General features: G+C 48.3%; 2 protein-coding genes and 1 long non-coding RNA gene across 5 annotated transcripts in view; all 3 read left to right on the top strand.

The window, feature by feature from the left end:
- Positions 1 to 1,192, top strand: part of LOC116545684 — a 4,311-nt gene extending 3,119 nt beyond the window's left edge. For all 3 annotated transcript variants that reach the window (XM_032272218.1, XM_032272217.1, XM_032272216.1), the window contains 2 exons: positions 291 to 437; positions 778 to 1,192. In XM_032272218.1, coding sequence (XP_032128109.1) covers positions 291 to 437; positions 778 to 1,004 — 374 coding nt within the window. In that variant the 3' untranslated portion in view covers positions 1,005 to 1,192. The remainder of the gene's footprint in view (positions 1 to 290; positions 438 to 777) is intronic.
- Positions 1,193 to 1,322: 130 nt separating this feature from the next.
- Positions 1,323 to 3,791, top strand: LOC116545686. Its single transcript, XM_032272219.1, has 2 exons — positions 1,323 to 1,507; positions 3,398 to 3,791. The coding sequence occupies exons 1-2, from the start codon at positions 1,343 to 1,345 to the stop codon at positions 3,497 to 3,499; spliced, it is 267 nt and encodes an 88-aa protein (XP_032128110.1). The 5' UTR covers positions 1,323 to 1,342; the 3' UTR covers positions 3,500 to 3,791.
- Positions 3,792 to 4,980: 1,189 nt separating this feature from the next.
- Positions 4,981 to 19,132, top strand: LOC116545687. Its single transcript, XR_004266409.1, has 5 exons — positions 4,981 to 5,483; positions 5,636 to 5,782; positions 6,245 to 6,349; positions 6,556 to 6,672; positions 18,433 to 19,132. It is a non-coding gene; the product is annotated as an uncharacterized LOC116545687 (long non-coding RNA).
- Positions 19,133 to 20,239: the final 1,107 nt, after the last annotated feature.

Here is a 20,239-nt window from a genome sequence, read left to right as displayed (position 1 = left end):
CACACACACACACACACACACACACACACACACACACACGCGCGCCAATGTGGTGGCAAGTGTCTAGTACCAGCTACTTGGGAGGCTGAGGTGGGAGGAGGTCAAGGCTGCTGTGAGCCGTGATCAGGCCTGTCTGTGGGCTGTTGCGCAGGGCACAGGTGTTGACTCTTCAAGAAGCCCCCCCCAACCCCAAGGCCACTGGGGTATCCTGAGTCCCCTCTTTGCCTGGGGCTAGGGTTGTTGGTCCCTGGGGGCTGACCCTTTGACCTGCCTGCTCTCTGTCCCTGCAGCACTGCTGGAAAGGATGGAGGAGGATGGATGGTGGGTGAGTGCCGAGTTGTTTATGCTAGGGCTGGTGGGGCTGCGTGCCCTTGGCCTGCTGCAGCAGCGGGGCCACCTCTGCACCAACTGCTTGAGGATCCAGTACAGCCTCCTGGGTAAGGCCTGATTGCGGGGCAGGTGCCGTTTCCTGCGGCTATGGCTCTGTGAGCTAAGATATGCTGTCACCACAGGATTTTCCATTAGTCATTCTGTGGGCTCTCAGTAAGACATAGTACCTGATCATTTTTTTTTAAAAAGTGTGTCTGTTGAGGGGACAGTCATCCATCTCTTAAGACTTCCCCATGGACAGGTTCTAATGGAGTGACAGGTGAAGCAGAGCACAGGGCTGGGAGGACATGGCTGAGGCCAGGCTGGGCTGGGTCCTCCTCCTCTTGGAGCCCTGGTGGAGGGCTGCCTGGCAGAGGAGGGCAGGGGTCCCTTCATTGATCCTCACAGCTCAGGCAAAGCAGCCAGGGCACCAGTGCAGCACCGGCCAGAGGCTGCAGACAGAGAGCCGCTCAGATGCCGCCTACAGGCTGGAGCTGGGCCATGAGCTCCACTGCACACAGATCCCAGCCTTCAGCCACAAGGTGGGTGCCCAGGCCACGTGGGATGTCCAGAGAGAGCACCAGAGTCTGGCAAGTGGTAATCTGAGTACCCTGAGCTCATCCCCAAAGAGATGAACTTGCTCCCAATAGCATAGCCATATAGGAATGGATCCAGGGCTGGCACTTCAGCCTCAGTCTTATGTCTATTCATCCAGGGTTGCTTCAGCCCAGGAGGCAGAGGTTGCAATGAGCCAAGATGGTGCCACAATCTTATCTCTAAAATAAACCAATAATAAGTTTAAAAAAAAAAAAAAAAAAAAAAAGCCAGGCGTAGTGGCTCACGCTTGTAATTTCAGCACTTTGGGAGGCTGAGGCAGGCAGATCAAGAGGTCAGGAGTTCAAGACCAGCCTGGCCAACGTGGTGAAACCCTATCTCTACTAAAAATACAAAAATGTGCCAGGCGTAGTGGTGGATGCCTGTAATCCTAGCTTCTCCGGAGGCTGAGGCAGGAGAATCACTTGAACTGGAGGTGAGCTATGGAAAGCACTGGGATGAGAGAAGCAACAAGAGGCATCTCCGTGTCAGCCAGACCTTCAAGAATGACTCGGGGCGCACCCTGAGCAATCACTTCATGGAGGTAAGCCTGGCCACTGCAGCAGAGCTGCGCCCTGTGAGTCCAGCGTGGACGGTGGGAGCTAGGGAACCCCCTCATGGCCCTCTGGCCCTTGCTGCAAGGATGCAGACAGCTGAAACTCAGCCTTGGTGACTTTCCCTTTTGCATCTCCAGCCCCACATCTCTTGACCTCGTGATCCACTGGCCTCAGCCTGGAAGGAGGGCTTGGGAAACAGATTTCCAACCATAAAAATGCATTTTGGAAACAGCAGTTCTCTTTTAGTTTTTCCTGGAGTGGGGGTTCTTTTGCTGAGTTAGGAATGATGGTGTGCTCAGCAGCTGAACAGGTGGTAGTTCTACAGCAAGCATTTAACTTTGTACACTTTTTTTTCCCTTTTGACATCCAGTTCTGCAAATGGTGGTGGCTTATTTTTTTTGAGATGGAGTCTCGCTGTGTCACCAGGCTGGAGCACAGTGGCATGATCTCGGGTCACTGCAACATCTGCCTCCCGTATTAAAGTAATTCTCCTGCCTCAGCCTCTCAAATAGCTGGGACTACAGGCATGCACCACAATGCCTGGCTCATTTTTGTATTTTTAGTAGAGATAGGGTTTCACCATTTTGGCCAGGATGGTCTTGATCTCTTGACCTCATGATCTACTGGCCTCAGCCTCCCAAAGTGCTGGAATTATAAGTGTGAGGCACCGTGCCTGACCCAACCTTTTTTTCATGGGCTTCTGTCTTATTCTTACAAGGTCTCCAAGCTAATATCCCTTATACCTGCTGCCTCAGTTTCCTTAGTCTTCTACCTGCTTTCTTTTGAGTGTACAGCCTTGCTTCTGTGAAGCTCACTGCCACAGGGTCTCTTTCTGGTTCCACGATGAGCTCTCTGTGGCCGTTAAACGCTCACAGCAGCTGCCCCAACTGCCCTCCTGGCAGGACTAGGAACTTCTGGCCTCTCCACCATCCAGGGCCCAATGCCAGGGTGGGTGTCCCTCTGACTGGCTATTGAATGTCACCTCCGTAGCCTCTCTGCTGTGCCAGAGTCCCATGGCCACCCACAGGGCAGTGAATTTGAAAGAGTGCTCCATGACTCGGCATACTGTGCTGTTCACAGCTGTCATTGACTACAGTGAGAGGAGGCAGGAGTGTTGGCACAGGGAAGGGGGCCGGGGCGCAGTCCAGGAGGAACCACGGCCAGCACCCAGTGGTGCTGTCCCTGCACCTTCACGTGGGATGCACTTGGCTGTCCCAGCACTATGTGACCCAGGGTATTTAGTGGGGCTGCCTAATTGGCAGGTGCTGCTTAGCTCAGAGCACGCTGTCAGACTCCTAGGAGGCAAGCAGGGGTCTGGCATAAACCGCGTTTGTACAAACAGTTCAGGTGCAGAGAGCCTTGTATCACTTTTAGGAGTGGTGGGAACCCTCCCCCAATCAAAGTCTCCAGACAACCTGTGAGCAGGCCATGCAGAGGTGGCTCGGTTCTGCTGTAACAACTTGCCTGCAATCTTCAGTGCCTTCTGCTCTATTCCTTTTCCCCCACTCCTCCCAACCATCTTAATCCCAGGAATAGGCCCTATCTCCTCAAGTCGTGGGCTGGGCCTCTCAGCTGCCCAGAAGCCTCATGGTGGGTGGTGGCTGCCCATTGCAGGGCCCCTGGCCACACTGAAAAATGCCTTCCTGGAAGTGTTGCTGTGGCCCCTGAAGGAGGTGTGGCGGGAGTGGGCAGAGGCGGCCATGTGGTGGCTACAGGCCTGGGTGCCCGGGATGCCAGGCAACTGGGGTCCCAGGCCCAGCAGGATGGCCCTGGGGGCTGTGAAAGGCACCCTGGAGATGGAGAGTCAGAGCAAGGTTGGGGCGTGGCTGACAGTTGAGGACGACTGAGACAGCTCTCACTGTCCCCTCCCTCTCCAGGTGACCCACCAGATGCTGTCCTGGGTTGAGGCCACATTGTCACGGGCACTGAAGAGGCACTGCAAACCCCTGCTGGACCTGTATGACCTCGTAACCAGGTAACGCAGGGTTGGGAGTGGCACATCCAGCATTCTTGCCACGTATCAGGCACAATGCTGAATGCTTCGACATGCTCTGACTCTGACAGCCCTACACAAAGGCTTCTTCACTCCCCATTTCACAGGAGAGGAAGCTGGGATTTCTTCCTCACTCCAAAGAGACCTCTTGAGCATGATCCCGTGCAGGCAGGTTTTAGAAGCTGCTGCAGAGGACCACAGTGGGCGAGGCTGACCCCTGCCTTCAGGAAGCTCAGTTTTACCCAGAGACAGACACGAAACACAAGAAATCTACAGCAGGGTGTGCACTGCTCCCTGCAGAGAGCCTCAGAGTCACCTCTTAAGCAGGCCATTCTGCTCTGTCACATTTCCCTGCTTTTGTTTTGTAATCATCTTTTTTTTGAGATGGAGTCTTACTCTGTCTCAGTGGTGTGATCTCAGGAAATTTCTACAGTTGAGGGGTGGACTGAAACTTTCTCAATATGTAGAGTAGGGTCAAGCCTGTGAGATCTGAATTAGCCAGGCATGGCAGTGAGTGCATGTAGTTCCAGCTACTCTGGAAGCTGAGACAGGAGAATCACTTAAACCCAGGAGGCAGAGGTTGCAGGGGGTCGAGATCGTATCACTATACCTGAACTTGGGAAACAGGATGAGATTCTGTCTCAAAAAACAAAACAGTTTCCTACACCTTCCAGCTCCTGTCCTTGGCATCCCCACACACAGGCCCTGTGCTGCACAAGACCCAGGGGGCAGATCAGACATGGCATCAGACATCTGTGTCCTCAAAATAGGGCAGCTTGTTTCTGTCCCGGCCTCACCGCCCACCTTCGCTGTCATGCCAGCCTCTGTTCTCCTCCACCTCATTATGGGATTTCCTAGAACAAGGACAGCCCCTCCCCAAGAGGCACCCCAATGCTCTCCATGGCAGAGCTCTTTATGCGGACCTGTGAGCTCCCACTCTGCAGCCAAAAGATGCAAGGCTTGGCCAGGCACAGCGACTTGTCCTGTGTGTTCCCTCTAGGAACTATTCAGTGGCAGCGATGTTGCCACTGCTGTCTCGAGGGGATGAGCCCTGGACATGGCCTGTGTGACCAGCTACCTGGTGGAGTAGAAGTTGCTGTGGCCACTCTGGGAGCTGTCCAGGGTCACTGTGCTGCCTGAGTTCTACCAGCTCAGATGCTGCCTGCTGCAGGGTCCCTGGGAGTGTGAATCCTGCCCCAGGCTGTGCCACCCTCCTTTCTGGGAGCCCCCTGCCCCATGGGGCATGACTCTGTTGTCATGGTTGGAGTGCAGTGGTGCGATCTCGGCTCCCTGCACCCTTGACCTCCTGGGTTCAAGTGGTCCTCCTGCCTCAGCCCTGCAAAGTGCTGGGGTGGCTTAGCACCACTGTGCCCGGCCAATGTGTGAACTCTAAGTGCACGATTCAGTGGCTTCTAGTTTATTCAGAGTTGTGCATGCCTCACCACAGCTGATTTTAGAAATATCCTCAAATGAAACCCTGCAGCTACCAGTCTGCCTGCTGTGTCCATGGCTGTGGCTGCTCTGGACATCTGATGTAAACAGAAGTATGACAATGTGGCCCCTGAGCCAGGCTTTGTTACTTAGCAGTTTTGTAGCGGGTCTGGGGACTCCATTCCTTGTTAGGGCTGAACTGGGCCATAGCCCTTCAGCTCATGTCATCCTGAAGCAGGTGAGGGATCGCTGGGACTCCTGGCCTCAGGGCAGGCTAAACCAGGGCTCTAGGCTTTGGGGTGCCAAGCAGGCATTGAGCTCCACTCACCCTGCCTTTGGGGCTGCTTCTCCCTAGACCATGCCCTGGTGGCCCAGGCCCAGCATGTGGTGACTTTTGACAGCTGGGTGTGAAACCTCAGCACCCAGTGTGGCAGCATCCTGCTGGCCCAAGACTTTGCTCACAACACATTCTCGGGGCTCACGGCCCTGATTGTGTGGAGCTGAACCACCTGACCTTCATCTTCTACCCCAGCCTGCAGGTGAGGAGGAGAGGCCCGAGCTTCCCCTGGAGACTTGTGCCTGTGGCAGTTTGCCTGGGGAGATGACCCTTTCAAGCTTGTCTGTGGGTCAGCCCTCCTGACCACCCCCTTTTGTCCACAGGCCTATAGGCTGTACAACTCCTCCCTCCCAGGGGAGAACTGTCCAGACCTCCAGCTGCCTCTTGCCATGAAGAGGAGAGACGTCCCCAGGATTGAGCTGACCAGTTAGGACAGGGTCTCCATCTCCTGTGACGTGCCCACCGGCCTCTGCAGCCTGATTCTGAGCCTCTGGCACCACGGTGAGTCTGGGCCCCAGCAGGGTTGGCATCACCACCAAAAGCCTCTTCGGGATGCACCATTCTCAGCTTCCAGTGACAGGTCCCCGGGGCTGTAGGCGGCCACTGTGGTTGAAATGAAGGCACCGAGGCCCAGGGCTTTCTGCCCACATCCCTGGGATAGGTGGCTCCAGGGTGGAGTTGGCCTTTCTGTGGTCCCTCTGCCAAGAACACAAAGGGCAGGCCTGGATTCTGGCCACTCAAGCTGAGGACGTGGAGAGGGGATGGGGGGACACACGTTGTCGTCAGTTCCTACTTTCCCTCCCTCTTCTGATGAGAGTTTGGAGCCAGAGCCCTGGGCTATGGGAGTCGGGGGTGGAGGGATTCTACCAATCCTCTGTGTGCCTCAGGCTCGTCTCTCATACAGGTCCCCTGGGGGAGGATCACGGGCTCTAAGGACCTCCTCAGTTTCCCTCCTCCTCACAGGCATATCCGCTGGCCTTCTAGGCACCAATGACAATGAAGCAGGCAATGATCTGATGTTGCTGGATGACTCTGTGGCCCACAGAGGAGCTCAGCCTGGCCTGGCAGGTGAGCAGGTGCACCTGCCCTTCCTCCCTCTGGCTGAGGCTCTTCAGGACTGCTCACTGCAGAGTCCCAGGAGAGGCAGGTGGCCTGTTGGCTCTGCAGAGGTCTTTGCAGGCCCAGGGTGGGGGGAAGTCTCCTGCTGAGGCCGATGTGTGTGGGGGAGCCACATGGTCCAGCGGGAGGCCAGACTCTTGTGTCTGTCCTACCAGGTGGATGGTGACTGCAGGGCCACCAAGAAGACTCAGCAGGCCTGCCCAGGACAGAGCCCTGCCAGCCTGGCCTTCTTCCAGGACCTCTATTCCAGCTTGGGGAACTGCTTCTGGGTGGTGAGTGTGAGCATGGCCCCCGAAGCACAGAAAGCCCTTTCCATAGTCTACCCTGGGGAGTGGCATAGAGGAGAGGCCTAGGCTAGAGACAGTGACTGGGTGGCCCTGATTTCAGGTGGAGGACCCCTGTGGCACCTGGGAGCTCCAGCCTGCCTGCACTCTGGTGGCCACCTACATCCAACTGTGTGCCCGCAGCTTCGTGTCCCTGGCCCCTCCTCCACAGTGCAGCAAGCCGCCCCAGCCGGTTGGCACTCTGTCCCCTGTCTGGCATCTGCCTTCCAGCCGGAGGGAAAACCCATCTCTCTCTCTCGTCAGGGAGGACAAATAATTGTCATTCAAGGAGTTAAGAATCAAAACAAAACATTTATAGCCTGACACAGCTTGGATGTGTGTCCCCTCCAAATCTCACATTTGTTAGAGGGAGTACATCCCTCATGGATGGCTTAGCACCCTCTGTTTGGTGAAGCGTGAGTTCTTGCTCTATTAGTTCACATGAGAGCAGTTTGTTTATAAAGGGCCTGGTACCTCCTCTCTCTCTTTGCACCCCCTCCTGTTTCTGCCATGATTGTAAGCTTCCTGGGGCCTCACCAGAAGCCAAGCAGATGCTGGAGCTGTGCTTGTACAGCCTGCAGAACTGTGAGTCAATTATATCTCTTATTTATGAACTGTCCAGGCTGGAGTGTAGTGACACAATTTTGCCTCATTTCAACTTCCACCTCCCAGGTTCAAGCAATACACCTGCCTCAGCCTCCCAAAAATACAGTCAGGTATTTTTGTAGAGATGGTGTTTTTCCATGCTGGCCAGGCTGGTCATGAATTCCTGACCTCTGGTGATCCACCTGCCTCAGCCTCCCAAAGTGCTGGGATGAGAGGCTTGAGCCACCATGTCCACTCCTGTTTAGAGAAAATGCTCAGCCTCTGTTTTCCCTCTGCTCTCATACCGCAAAAATCATCATCAACACAGAAGGTGACTTCTGTGAGCAAATATGTGAAGGTTTGTCCCCACTACCAGGGTGGACCGCTAATTCATTTCTATCACTAGCTACCTTGAGATTCTTTAGCCAGTGCTGCATATGATTGCTATAGCCAAAGCCCCACTAAAAGGCATAGAGGTCAGTATCAACAAAAGGAGTGGACTTCCAAGAGCTACAGATGCCAGAATTAGTGGCTGCCATTCACAGACATTTAAAGCTTAATCAATTGGAAAATATGACAAAGGGAGGATGAAATGAGAGGATCCAATCTGTCTCAAAGAAATTCCAGGCCGGCTGTGGTGGCTCATCCCTGTAATCCCAGCACTTGGGAGGCCAAGATGGGTGGATCACTTAAGGTCAGGAGTTTGACCAACATGGTGAAAACCCATCTCTACTAAAAATACAAAAATTAGCCAGGAGTGGTGGCGTGTGCCTTTAATCCCAGCTACTCGCGAGGCTGAGACAGGAGAACCCAGAAGGTGGAGGTGGCAGTGAGCCAAGATCTTGCCACTGCACTCCAGCCTGGTGACAGAATGAGTCTGTCTCAAGAAAAATTCCAGAATGAAAACAGAGACAGGACCCAGGACCCTTTAGAGTCAGGAGGCACAGTCCCCAATACAATAAATCCATCCATACCTAGACCCATCCAAACATAATTGCAGAAAAGACAAAGAACAGGTCCTAAAAGCTACTGAGGAGGGTGGAAAGAAGGAAGAACATGTTGACAATTGCTTTCCCACCAGCAGCAACGGAAGACAGTGGAGTAAGAGAAAGTAAGCATGGGGTTAGAGTTTCTATCCAGCTCAACTATTACTTAATGAAATAACCTCTCGGCACTGATCTGTCTAGAGACCCCTTTACCACAAATGGACGCTTGCTCAAGGGATACATCCACATGTTCATTTATATACTGTCTGTGTCTGTTTTCCTGCTACAGGGGCAGAGTGTCTGCAAGGGGGACCACATTTTTGCTCTCTGACTCAATTAGAAGGATGGAAAGATAAGCTACAGATTGGGAAAAATGTTTACAAACCACCTATTGGACCAAGGACTCATCTCTAGAATACATGAAGAACTCAAACCTCAAAAGTAGGCCAGGTGCAGTGGCTCATGCTTGTATTCCTAGCACTTTGGGAGGCTGAGGCATGATGGCTTGAACCCGGAAGGTCAAGGCTGCAGTGAGCCATGACTATACCCCTGGCTGCATGGCAGAGTGAGACATTGTCTCACAAAACAAAACCCCCAAAGTAACAAATGGAAAACAAATGCATGAACACTGTTTTCACGCCCAGCCATAGAGAAACAAGGTAGTGCTACACACCTGAGCTCCAGTGAGTTCCGGCATGGGTTGCTGAGTTCCAGGGACTCCACAGCATAAAGCATTAGTTGAACATCCAAATGGCCAGGTTGTGATTTCAGGATCTACTGATGAGTGTACTATAAAAAGCACTCTTCTAGTACCAAAAAGGTGGTGGCTGATGAGAAAAAAGTGAGGCTTACAGGCAGAAATCAAGGTCACGGTCTACCAACCAGATCCTCTTGGGAAGCAGCATTGGACTCATGAAGTGCCAAGACAGGAGGTGCTGTGGCTCCACGGGAAGGTTGGAGAATCTGGAATCAAGAATTGTTCTGTGTAAATACAAAACTGTCAGCTACTACAGCTATTAACAGAACATCTGGGAGGACAGGCAACTCAGAAGACTTATAGCCACAGGGTAACAATGGAGTATTATCTGCAGTTAAGGTCCTCTGTCTTCCTCTTAGTGTTTATTTTTTTGAGATAGGGTCTTGCTCTGTCGCCCAGGCCGAAGTGCAGTGGAGCAACCTCAGTTCACTACAACCTTCTCCTCCCGGGTTCCAGCAATTCTCCTGCCTCAGCCTCCTGAGGAGCTGGGATTACAGGCATGTGCCACCATGCCCCGCTAATTTTTTTGTGTTTTTAGAGGAGATGGGGTTGCACCATGTTGGCCAGGGTGGTCTCAAATGTCAGACCTCATGATCTGTCTGCCTCGGCCTCCCAAAGTGCTGGGATTACAGGTGTGAGCAACTGTGTCTGGCCAGGTTTATTTATTTTAAATCAAGGGTATCCCCCTCTTGGACACCAGTGAAGTATTTAAGAAAAGCAGTCACCAATTACAGTTAACATTTGAAGGACAAATTTAAAGGTGGCTGTAAGTTACAAAATAAAGGCATCTTATGAACTCTCATAAGAAAAAAAGAATATTAAGACACCAAAAATGTGTCTTAATATTATCTTTATTATCTTTTTGAGATAGGGTCTTGCTCTGTCTTCCAGGTTGGAGTACAGTGGTGCAGCCTCCCAAGTAGTTGGGATTACAGGTGTCAACCACCATGTTTTTGTATTTTTAGTAGAGACGGGGTTTCACCATGTTGGCCAGGCTGGTCTCGAACTCCTGACCTCATGTGATCCTTCCACCTAGCACCTGACCAGAGAAATTAAGACATTGTCAGATAAACAAAAGCTGAGATAGTTCATTACATTGGGACCTGTCCTGCAAGAAATGCTAAAGGGAGTCCTTCAAGTCAAAACAAAAAGATGCTAGGTGGACATTTGAAGCCACATATAAAGACCTGTATTATTGGAATTTTGATTTACATCTCTGATTTTAATTATTTTATTGGATTTAAAAGAGATGTGTAACCATAAGCCTATGTTAAATATGTAATTTATTTAGAAAAATTAGGCATGGTGGCATGCACTTGTAGTCTCAGTTATGGAGCATCGCTTCAGTCCAGGGGCTTCAGGTTACAATGAGCTATGACAGTGCCACTGCACTCCAGCCTGAGTGACAGAGTGAGACCCTCTCTCTAAAATATAGATATACTTGTGTAACATCAACAACATAGGATGGGGCAGAGCTGTCAAGGAGTAGAATATTTGTATAATTGCTATAACTTCAGCATGTTTTATATAATCCTCATGGTAATTACAAAGAAATATCTAAAGAATGTACACAAAAGAAAGTGTGTACATTCTAAGTGTGTCACACAAAAAAATCAAACACAAAGGAAGGCAGAAGGAAGGAAATGAGAGAAAACAAACCATAAGCCCTACAGAAAACAATCCACAGTGGCATGGGGAGGCCCGGTAAATGGTGCGCTCGAGTCCTCCCAGAACAACTGCTCACAGTCACCCACCAGGCTATTGAGTTTCATCAGATGATAATCTTTAAAAATGCAAATTATTTCCACAATCTAAAGACAATAAGAGACTTACACATAGGATGAAAAAAGATACTCCATGGAAATGGTAACTGAAGAAAGGAAGAGGAGCTAGATTAATCTCAGACTAAATAGACTTAAGGTCAAAAGCTGTTGTAAGAGATCATAACAGTCCATTCAACAAAAAGATGCAACAGTTATAAAGGTACATGCAACGCACCTCAGAGCTCCTAAATATATGACGCAAACACTGACAGAATGAAAGGAGAAACAGACAGACTTCTATGAAAATTGTAGGAAATTTCAACACCTTTTTTTTTTCCAGACAGAATCTTTGTTTCCTAGGCTGGAGTGCAGCTACAACCTCCTGAATTCAAGTGATTCCCATGCCTCAGCCTCATAGTAGCTGGGTTTACAGGTGTATGCCACCATGCCGAGCTATTTTTAGTAGAGACAGGGATTCACCACTATGGCCAGGCTGATCTTGAACTCCTGACCTCAAGTGATCCACCCACCTTGGCCTCCCAAAGTGCTGGGATTACAGGCATGAACCACTGTGCCTGGCCCAATAACTGACTTTCAGTAATGGATACAACACCCAGACAGAAGATCAAGAAGGAAACAGAGCTTGAATGATACTATAGACAAATTGGACCTACCAGACATACACAGATGAGTTCACCCAGCAGCAGAATACACATTCTTCAATGTACATGTGGAATGTTATCTAGGAAAGATCATTAGGCCTGAAAGCAAGATTTAATACATTTTAAAGGACTGAAATCGTAATAGCAAAAGGAAAACTGGAATATTCACAAATCTATGGGAACTCAACAACATACTACAAAACTATGGATCGAAGAAAAATAATAAGGAAAATTATAAAGTATTTTGAGACAAAACAACATATCAAATCTTATGGGATGCAGCAAAAGCAGTGCTATGCGGGAAATTTATAGCTGTACATGCTTACATTAAAAAAAGCTGGCTGGAGGTGGTGGCTCACATCTGTAATCCCAGCACTTTGGAAGGCAGAGACAGGCAAATAACCTGATGTGAAGAGTTTAAGACCAGCCTGGCTAACATGGGGAAACCCCATCTCTACTAAAAACATAAAATTAGCCAGGCATGGTGGCAAGCACCTTGTAATCTCAGCTACTTGGGAGGCCGAGGCAGGAGAATCATTTGAACCCATGAGGAGGAGGTTGCAGTAAGTCAAGATTGTACCACTACACTCCAGCCTGGGAGACACAGCTAGACTCCATTTCCCCCCCACACCCCCATAAAAAAAAAAAAGCAGCAGCCAGGCATAGTGACACTGTTCTATAATCCCACCTACTTAGAAGGCTGAGGCCAGGAGATTGCTTGAACCCAGGAGTTTAAGACTAACTCAAGCCGGGCGTGGTGGCTCAAGCCTGTAATCCCAAGCCTGTAATCCCAGCACTTTGGGAGGCCAAGGCGGGTGGATCACGAGGTCAAGAGATCGAGACCATCGTGGTCAACATGGTGAAACCCCGTCTCTACTAAAAATACAAAAAATTAGCTGGGCATGGTGGCACGTGCCTGTGATCCCAGCTACTCAGGAGGCTGAGGCAGGAGAATTGCCTGAATCCAGGAGACGGAGGTTGCGGTGAGCCGAGATCGCGCCATTGCACTCCAGCCTGGGTAACAAGAGAGAGACTCCGTCTCAAAAAAAAAAAAAAAAAAAAAAAAAAGAAGAACTCAACAAAGGGGGAAAACCCCCTCTCAAATTAAAAAAAAAAAAAAAAAAAAAAGGAAAAGCTCTTAAACCACAATCCTAACTTTGTACCTTAAATTGTTAGAAAGAGAAGAACAGCCTAAACCCAAAGCTAGGAGAAGGAAAGAAATACTAAAGGTTAGAACAGAAAGAAATGAAATAGAAGATGAATCAGTGACCAAAAACTTGACAAGAAAGTACAAGAACAGATGGCTTCATGGGTGACTTGTACCAAACATTTACAGAATATATATCAATCCTGCTCACTTCTTCCAAAATACTGAGGAAAGAATACCTCCAAACTCATTCTGTGAGGCCAGCATTACTGATACAAAGACAGACAAAGCAGCAGAAGAAAACACACCACTATTCCTGATCAATACAGATGCAAAAGTGCTCGAGAAAATACTAATGAGAATTCAACAGCATCATAGAAGCATTATATAACATGATCAAGTAAGATTTATTCCTGGAATGGAAAGGTGGTTACCATATAAACATTAGGGTAAGATACCACATTAACAGAATGAAGGAAAGTAAACACATGACGATTTGTTTCAATTAGTACAGAAAAAGCATTTAATGAAGTTTAATATCCTTTCATGATTAAAAACATACTTACTAGAAATCGAAACAACCTCAAGGTAATAAAGGTCATATGAACAACCTCCAGCTAGTATCATTCTCAATGATGAGAGACAAAGTTTTCCAAGATGAGCAATAAAACAATGATGCCTGCTTTCATGATACTGGAAATCCTAGCCAGAGCTATTAAGAAAGAAAGGAAAAAGAAAAGGCATCCAAATTGGAAAGGAAGAAGTAAAATTTTCTGTTATCAAATGACATGATCTTCTTTGTAGAAAATCCTGAAGACTGCACAAAATAAACTGTTAGAGCTAATAATTTGTCCAAGTTTCAGGATTATGAAATCAACATACAAAAGTCAGTTTCATTTCTACACACTGTCAACAATCCAAGAAGGAAATTAAGGAAACAGTTCCTGCTGGCTTAGTTGTGGATACCTATAGTCCCAGCTACTTGGGAGGCTGAGGTAGGAGAATCGCTTGAGCCTGGGAGTTCAATGCTGTCATTTTTTATAATGATTATGCCTGTGAATAGCCACTGTACCCTAGCCTGGGCAACACAGTGAGACACTATCTTAAAAAAAAGGAAAAAAGTCAGTTTACAATAGCATCAAAAAGAATAAAACAGGAATAAACTCAACCAGGAGGCAAAGGCTTTGGCAGGATTTTGAGTTCCAGAGACCAGTTGTGTAACAAATGTAAAGGCATCTCATACTTATGTATTAAAAGGCTTAGTTTTGTTAAGATGTCAATACGACTCAAAGTGATCTACAGGTTTAGTTTGATTGCTCTCAAAATCTCAGTGACATTTTTTCTTCAATTATAGAAAAATCCATCCTTACAAATTGTGTAAAGTTTATACGCAATTTCAAGAGATCCCAAATAGCCAAAGCAATCTTGAAAAAGTAACAAAGTTTGAAGTCTTTTATTTCTCAATTTCAAAATGTATTATTAAAAGCTACAGTGGGCTGGGCACGGTGGCTCAAGCCTGTAATCCCAGCACTTTGGGAGGACAAGGTGGGCAGATCATGAGGTCAAGAGATCAAGACCATCCTGGCCAACATGATGAAACCCCATCTCTACTAAAAATACAAAAATTAGCCAGGCATGGTGGCACATGCCTGGGTCCCAGCTACTCGGGAGGCTGAGGCAGAAGAATCCCTTGAACCCAGTAGAGGCTGCAGTGAGCCGAGATTGCACCACTGCCCTCCAGCCTGGTGACAGAGCAAGACTCTATCTCAAAAAAAAAAAAAAAAAAGCTACAGTGGTCAAAAGTGTGGTACGGCAGATAAAGACATACAGAGAGACCAGTGGAATGAAATACAGTGTGCAGGAGGAAACCCTTACACATATGGTCAAATGAGTTCAATAAGGATGCCAAGACTTTTCAGTCAGGGAAGGGACAGTCTTTCAACAAATGGTGTGGGAAAACTAGATATCCACAGGCAAAAGAATGAAGTTAAAGCCTTGCCTTATATCATGTTGAAGAAAAGAAAACCTCAATAATAATCAAAGACCCAAGTGTAAGATCTGAATCTATACAACTCTTGTTTTTTTGAGACAGGGTCTCACTCTGACACTGAGGCTGGAGTGCAGTGGTGTGATCTTGGCTCACTGCAACCTCCGGCTCCCGGGTTCAAGCAATTCTCTGCCTCAGCCTGCCAAGTAGCTGGGATTACAGGTGCCCATCATCACACCTAGCTAATTTTTGTATTTTTAGTAGAGACAGGGCATCTTGGTCAGGCTGGTCTTGAACTCCTGACCTCGTGATTCATCACCTTCGGCCTCCCAATATGCTGGGATTATAAGCGGGAGCCACTGTTCCCAGCTGACAACTCTTAAAACATAGGAGAGTTTCCTTTGGCAATGATTTCTTGGATGTGACACCAAAGGCCCAAACAACAAAAGGAAAAGTAGGCAGATTAGATTACATTGAAGGATACTATTAACAGACTAAAGGCAACCTACGGAATGACAGATGTGCAAATTACATGTCTAAAGAGTTCCCAACGCAGTTCAAAAATGCACAAAGGACATGAATAGACAGTCCACCAAATAAGAGATACAACTGGCCAATCAGCACATAAAAAGATGCTCACCATCACTATTAGGGAAACAAACAAAAACCACGTGGAGAGGCTGGGCATGGTGGCTCACGCCTGTAATCCCAGCACTCTGAAAGGCCGAGGTGGGTGAATCACTTCAGGTCAGGAGTTTGAGACCAGCCTGGCAGACAGAGTAACACCACATCTCTACTAAAAATACAAAAATTAGCTGGGTGTGGTGCCATGTGACTGAAGTCCCAGATGCCCAGGAGGCTGAGGCAGAAGAATTGCTTGAACTTGGGAGGTGGAGCTTGCAGTGAGCCAAGATTGCACCGCTGTACTGTAGCCTGGGTGACAGAGTGAGACTCCATCTCAAAAAAAGAAAAAAAAAGAAGACCTACGTGGAGAGGCCACCTCAGACTCATTAAGACGGCTGTAATCCATACAGAAAAGAAAGTGTTAGCGAGGATGCTGAGCGGTTGGAAGCCTTGTGTACTCTTACTGGGAGTTTAAAATGGAGCTGTAGCTATGGAAAACAGTGTTTAAACTGTCCATCAAAAAGTTGAAAACAGACCAGGCGTGGTGGCACACACTTGTAATCCCAGCACTTTGTGAGGCCAGGGCAGGTGAATCACTTGAGGCTAGGAGTTTAAGACCAGTCTGGCCAACATGGTGAAATCCATCTCTACTAAAAACACAAATATTAGCCAGGCGTGGCGGTGCAGGCCTGTAATCCCAGCTACTCAGGAGGCTGAGGGTTAAGAATCACTTGAACCCAGGAGGCAGCGGTTGCAGGGAGCTAAGATTGCACCACTGCATTCCACCCTGGGTGACAGAGTGAGACTCTGTCTCAAAACAAAGGATTACCATATAATCCAGTATTTCCACTTCTGGGTATGTACCCCCTACAGTTTAAAGGGCCTCACACATTTATACACTGATGTTCATAGCAGCGTTGTTGAGAGCAAATTCTGACGTGTGAGAAATCATACTATTTGCTGAGAAATCCATCGAGAGCAGCAGCAATAGAAACCTAGTCGGCCCCCCAAAGTGGAAAACTGCCCCCAAAGCAGCAAACTGCTCAAAGCATTATAAAACAGTATCCAATATAATTATGTCTCATGCCAGATGAATTATTTCATTGAACACAGGATGTGTGACCCTTTCCTTTGTTCCCCCATAAAGAGCACTTTCTAGTTCATCTTTAACCTATAGTAAACACACACTAGCTGCCTAGTTAGTTTACCTTTAACCAATGAAAGAACACAGAGCATCTGCTTGTAAAGCTTGTCACTGGAAAGTCAAGAATAAATACATAGGTCAGAGACCCCCGGTGCTCAACTCTGAACCCATCTTTTGCTATCTCTGTGTCTGTTTCTTAATTCCTTCAGTGTTGCATGAGTTGGGGTCTCCAAGGCTGAGCTGGTCTTGGCACAGTGTTATTCATAGGAGCTGAAAAATAGCAGGAACCCAAGTGCCCACCGACAGATAAATACCAGTCTCTCCATACAGTCAAACATTATTCAGCCTTATAAAGGAAGGAAATTCCGACACATGCTAGCACATGGATGAAGCTTGAGGACATTATGCAAAGTGAAATAAGGCAGTCACAAAAAGAGAAATACTGTATGAGTCCACTTATGGGAAGGACCTAGAGTGATCAGATTCACAGAGACAGAAAGTAGAGTGGCGGCGGCCAGGAGCTGGGAGAGAGCAGTAACGGCTTATTTAATGGGGACAGAGTTTCAGTTTGGCAGGATTTAGTGAGTTCCAGAGTTTGGATGCACAAAAATGTGAATGTACTTACACTGAAGTGGGTACTTTAAATGGGTATGGTAAATTTTTTGTGTTTTACCACATTTAAAATTTTTGACATTGAAAATGTGTATTTATTGAGCACCTCCATGCTGGGTATGATGATACACTCTTAGGGAGGTAAAATTCTAAGTGTAAAAACTAGCACAGACAATAATAGAGATCTACAAGACTCAGATAGTAGGCTTATTAGAGATCATAGATTTTAGCAGAGAACCAGAAATTATTAAAATTACTAATCACTAAATTTATAGTTTAGTAAGTTAGCCATTCAGCTAATTTACTAATTACTGAAAATTTCATACTGAAAAAGGACCAGAATGTAGTAGAAAGAGATGGCAGAAAGCCCATCTTTTAGACATTGCTCTTAGCAGATGAGGGACAGAAGGGCACTTCCTGGCCAGGAGTGGTGTCTCACGCCTGTAGTCCCAGCTCCTCAGGAGGCTGAGGCAGGGGAATCACTTGAATCCAGCAGGCAGAGATTGCAGTGAGCTGATACTGTGCCACTGCACTCCAGCCTGGGCAACAGAGCAAGATTCCATCTCAAAAAAATAAATAGCAGGGTGTGGTGGCTCACGCCTGTAATCCCAACACTTTGGGAGGCCAAGGCGGGTGGATCGCTTGAGATCAAGAGTTGGAGACCAGCCTGGCCATACCCCGTCTCAAATAAAAATAGAAAAATTAGCTGGGTGTGGTGGCAGGCATCTGTAATCTCAGCTGCTCAGGAGGCTGGGGCAGAATTGCTTGATCCTGGGAGGCAGAGGTTGCAGTGAGCCACTGTACTCCAGCCTGGGTGACAGAGCTAGACTCCATCTCAAAGAAGTTAAATAAAGCCCATCTTTTAAACAGCTCTCCTAGCAGATGAGGGATAGAAGAGCGCTTCCTTACCCTGGTAGCTCTGGGTGTCCAGTCTGTGCCCTTGCCCACCACACTTGATGGGGAAACAGTAGAGCAGCCTCCGCTGCAAACCGTACTGAAGATCCCACCCACACAGTGAGAGTTCCCTTTAGCCTGCACTTTGGGTTGGATGCATCCTGAGCTCTCAGTGCATTGTGTGCTAAGGTTCCACCCTCCCCTTGGCTGGGAAGTATGTCTTGGTCTTCTGTCTCCAGGGTGCTTGTGGCAGAGCCTGATATGGAGTTGAGTGCTCCACAGATGCTTGTTCAGTTTCCTAGGAACTCAGCAGGCTGGGCCTAACACCACTGCCTGCAAAGGCCTGGCAGGTGTAGGGACACCTCGACCCATGCCTGCTGCTCTTACAGAAAGAAGAGAGGAAGATGGCTGGGGGTGGATGGAGAGTTGTCCTTTTAATAAGGAGGGCCAGGGGCTGTAATAGGGGCCACAACATAATTTATCTCAGGAAACAGCAGGGGCCCCTCTCCTCTGGGGCCCATAACCTGGCCTTACTTCTCTCTTTTCAGTTTGAGATTTCATCTAAGCCAGCACTAGGCTGCCAAAGGCTTCAAACTCCTTCACCTTCTACTCTAATTCCAGCTCCTTGACAAGGGCAAGATTCTTGGCTGGGACAGAATAACCAGCATGGAATGCCACGCAACTCAGAATGACATGTGCTTCAAATGCAGGGAAGAAGAGCTGTTTGCCATTGCACTCAAAATACTTCTGAGGACATGAAACTCTCCCACTGGTCTGGGTAATTCTCCGCCTTCCTCCACACCTCCACTGTAAACCAAGAGACACTACGGCCAGCAAGTCCCAGCCCTGCAGAGAGCTCTACCAGCTCCTGTTCATGCCCAAGATATTTATTAACTTATTCAACAGCCATGTGGTAAGACACTGCTTCAGAACACTGACTGTGTGCAGGAGGACACGAAGTCGGGTTCTCAGCTGCCTGGTCCTGGCTTCCCCTGCCTGACCCAGGGGTCTCCTGAGGCAGGAGCTTCTTTGAGGGGAACTGATAGCTCTTCAGAAGCCCAATAGAGAGCTGCTCTCTGGGGTAGACACATGAGGACTGAAGGCTTTCAAGGGCCTCTGTTTTGGTAGGGGCACCTGTGAACTCAGGCTCCCAGGCTAGAGCATTCAGTTTTTTTTTACTTTCTTTTGGAACATAACCTTTTCCTTTGAGTTTTCAACTGAAGAATAAACCTAGCAGAATCCAAGAATGTGTCTCTGGATTGCTGGGGCTGATCATCAACTCAGGAGATGGGGAGACGTGGGCAGTTATGCAATCTTCTCACCGATAGGGGGATCCCTCTTTGGGCTGAGCATTTGGTAGTAGATTGTAGGGTCCAGATTTTAGAGCAAAGGGCCAGGTGTCAGCCACAGGGACTGAGGCAAGCTGAAGGCCAGACTCCAGACTTGGCTGTCCCTGACCTCCCCACCCATGAGTCCCTGGTGCACTGCAGGTGCTAGATGAAGTTCAGAAGAAAGAACTCCAGGGTAAATAGGAATGAAAAGGTTGGTCCTCCACATTCCCACGCTGGAGGGAAGAGAAGGGAGGGTGGCTGGGATCTGAGTGTTTGCTATGGTTACAGCCTAAAGACCCCGAGCCCAGGCACTGCTCTGAGTGCCTTGAAAGATGTTTGATCTAAAGCCTTACAATAGTCCAATGAGAAATGGATAATCTCCTTAATGAGGAAAGAAACAAAGGCTCAGAGAGTTGAGGGGATTCCCCCAAGGTCATATAACCTACAAATGGCCAGGACGGTGCTAATGCGGGCCTGTGCCTCCCACCGCTGCCCAAGCTCAATCACCCCTCACCACTTCTGCTTTTGCAACAGCCTTATATCACATATTCTACCAGTTACTTTATGAAAGTCAAGTAAACTTTAGCCATTTCCCAAGCCATAACAGGTAGCTCCTGTTCAAAATACCCTGTAAATCAGGTCATGCAAGATCAGATATGCACCCACAACTGTTACAGGTGCTGTTTTGGGGAACTCAGCCTAGGAATATGAGCGAAGAGACAACTCACAAAGAAAAGCAAATCACTGGCACGCAGGGAGCCCTGAGCAATTCAGAGTCAGAGGCGACTAGAGTGTGCAGCCTCCTGACCTGCTGGTTTCCCAATATGCTTAATGGATCCATGATGTCGGGTCCACAAAGGAAATGCAGAAGCCTTCCCTTCCTGACTCCCACACTCTGTGGGTCAAGTATTTACCAAAAACACAGCAGTGGACTGGACACTAGCAGAGATACAAAGAGGGAAAAACAGTTCTCCCTTCTCAAGGTAGGTTGGACATCAATATTTTGCAGTTAGGATGTGCAGGT

The sequence above is a fragment of the Sapajus apella genome, unplaced genomic scaffold (assembly GCF_009761245.1).
Source record: "Sapajus apella isolate SASKATOON/1434 unplaced genomic scaffold, GSC_monkey_1.0 scaffold333, whole genome shotgun sequence".
Taxonomy (NCBI): Eukaryota; Metazoa; Chordata; class Mammalia; order Primates; family Cebidae; genus Sapajus; species Sapajus apella.
The sequence above is the reverse complement of the archived record's forward strand: the minus strand, read 5'-3'. Positions and strand labels throughout refer to the sequence as shown.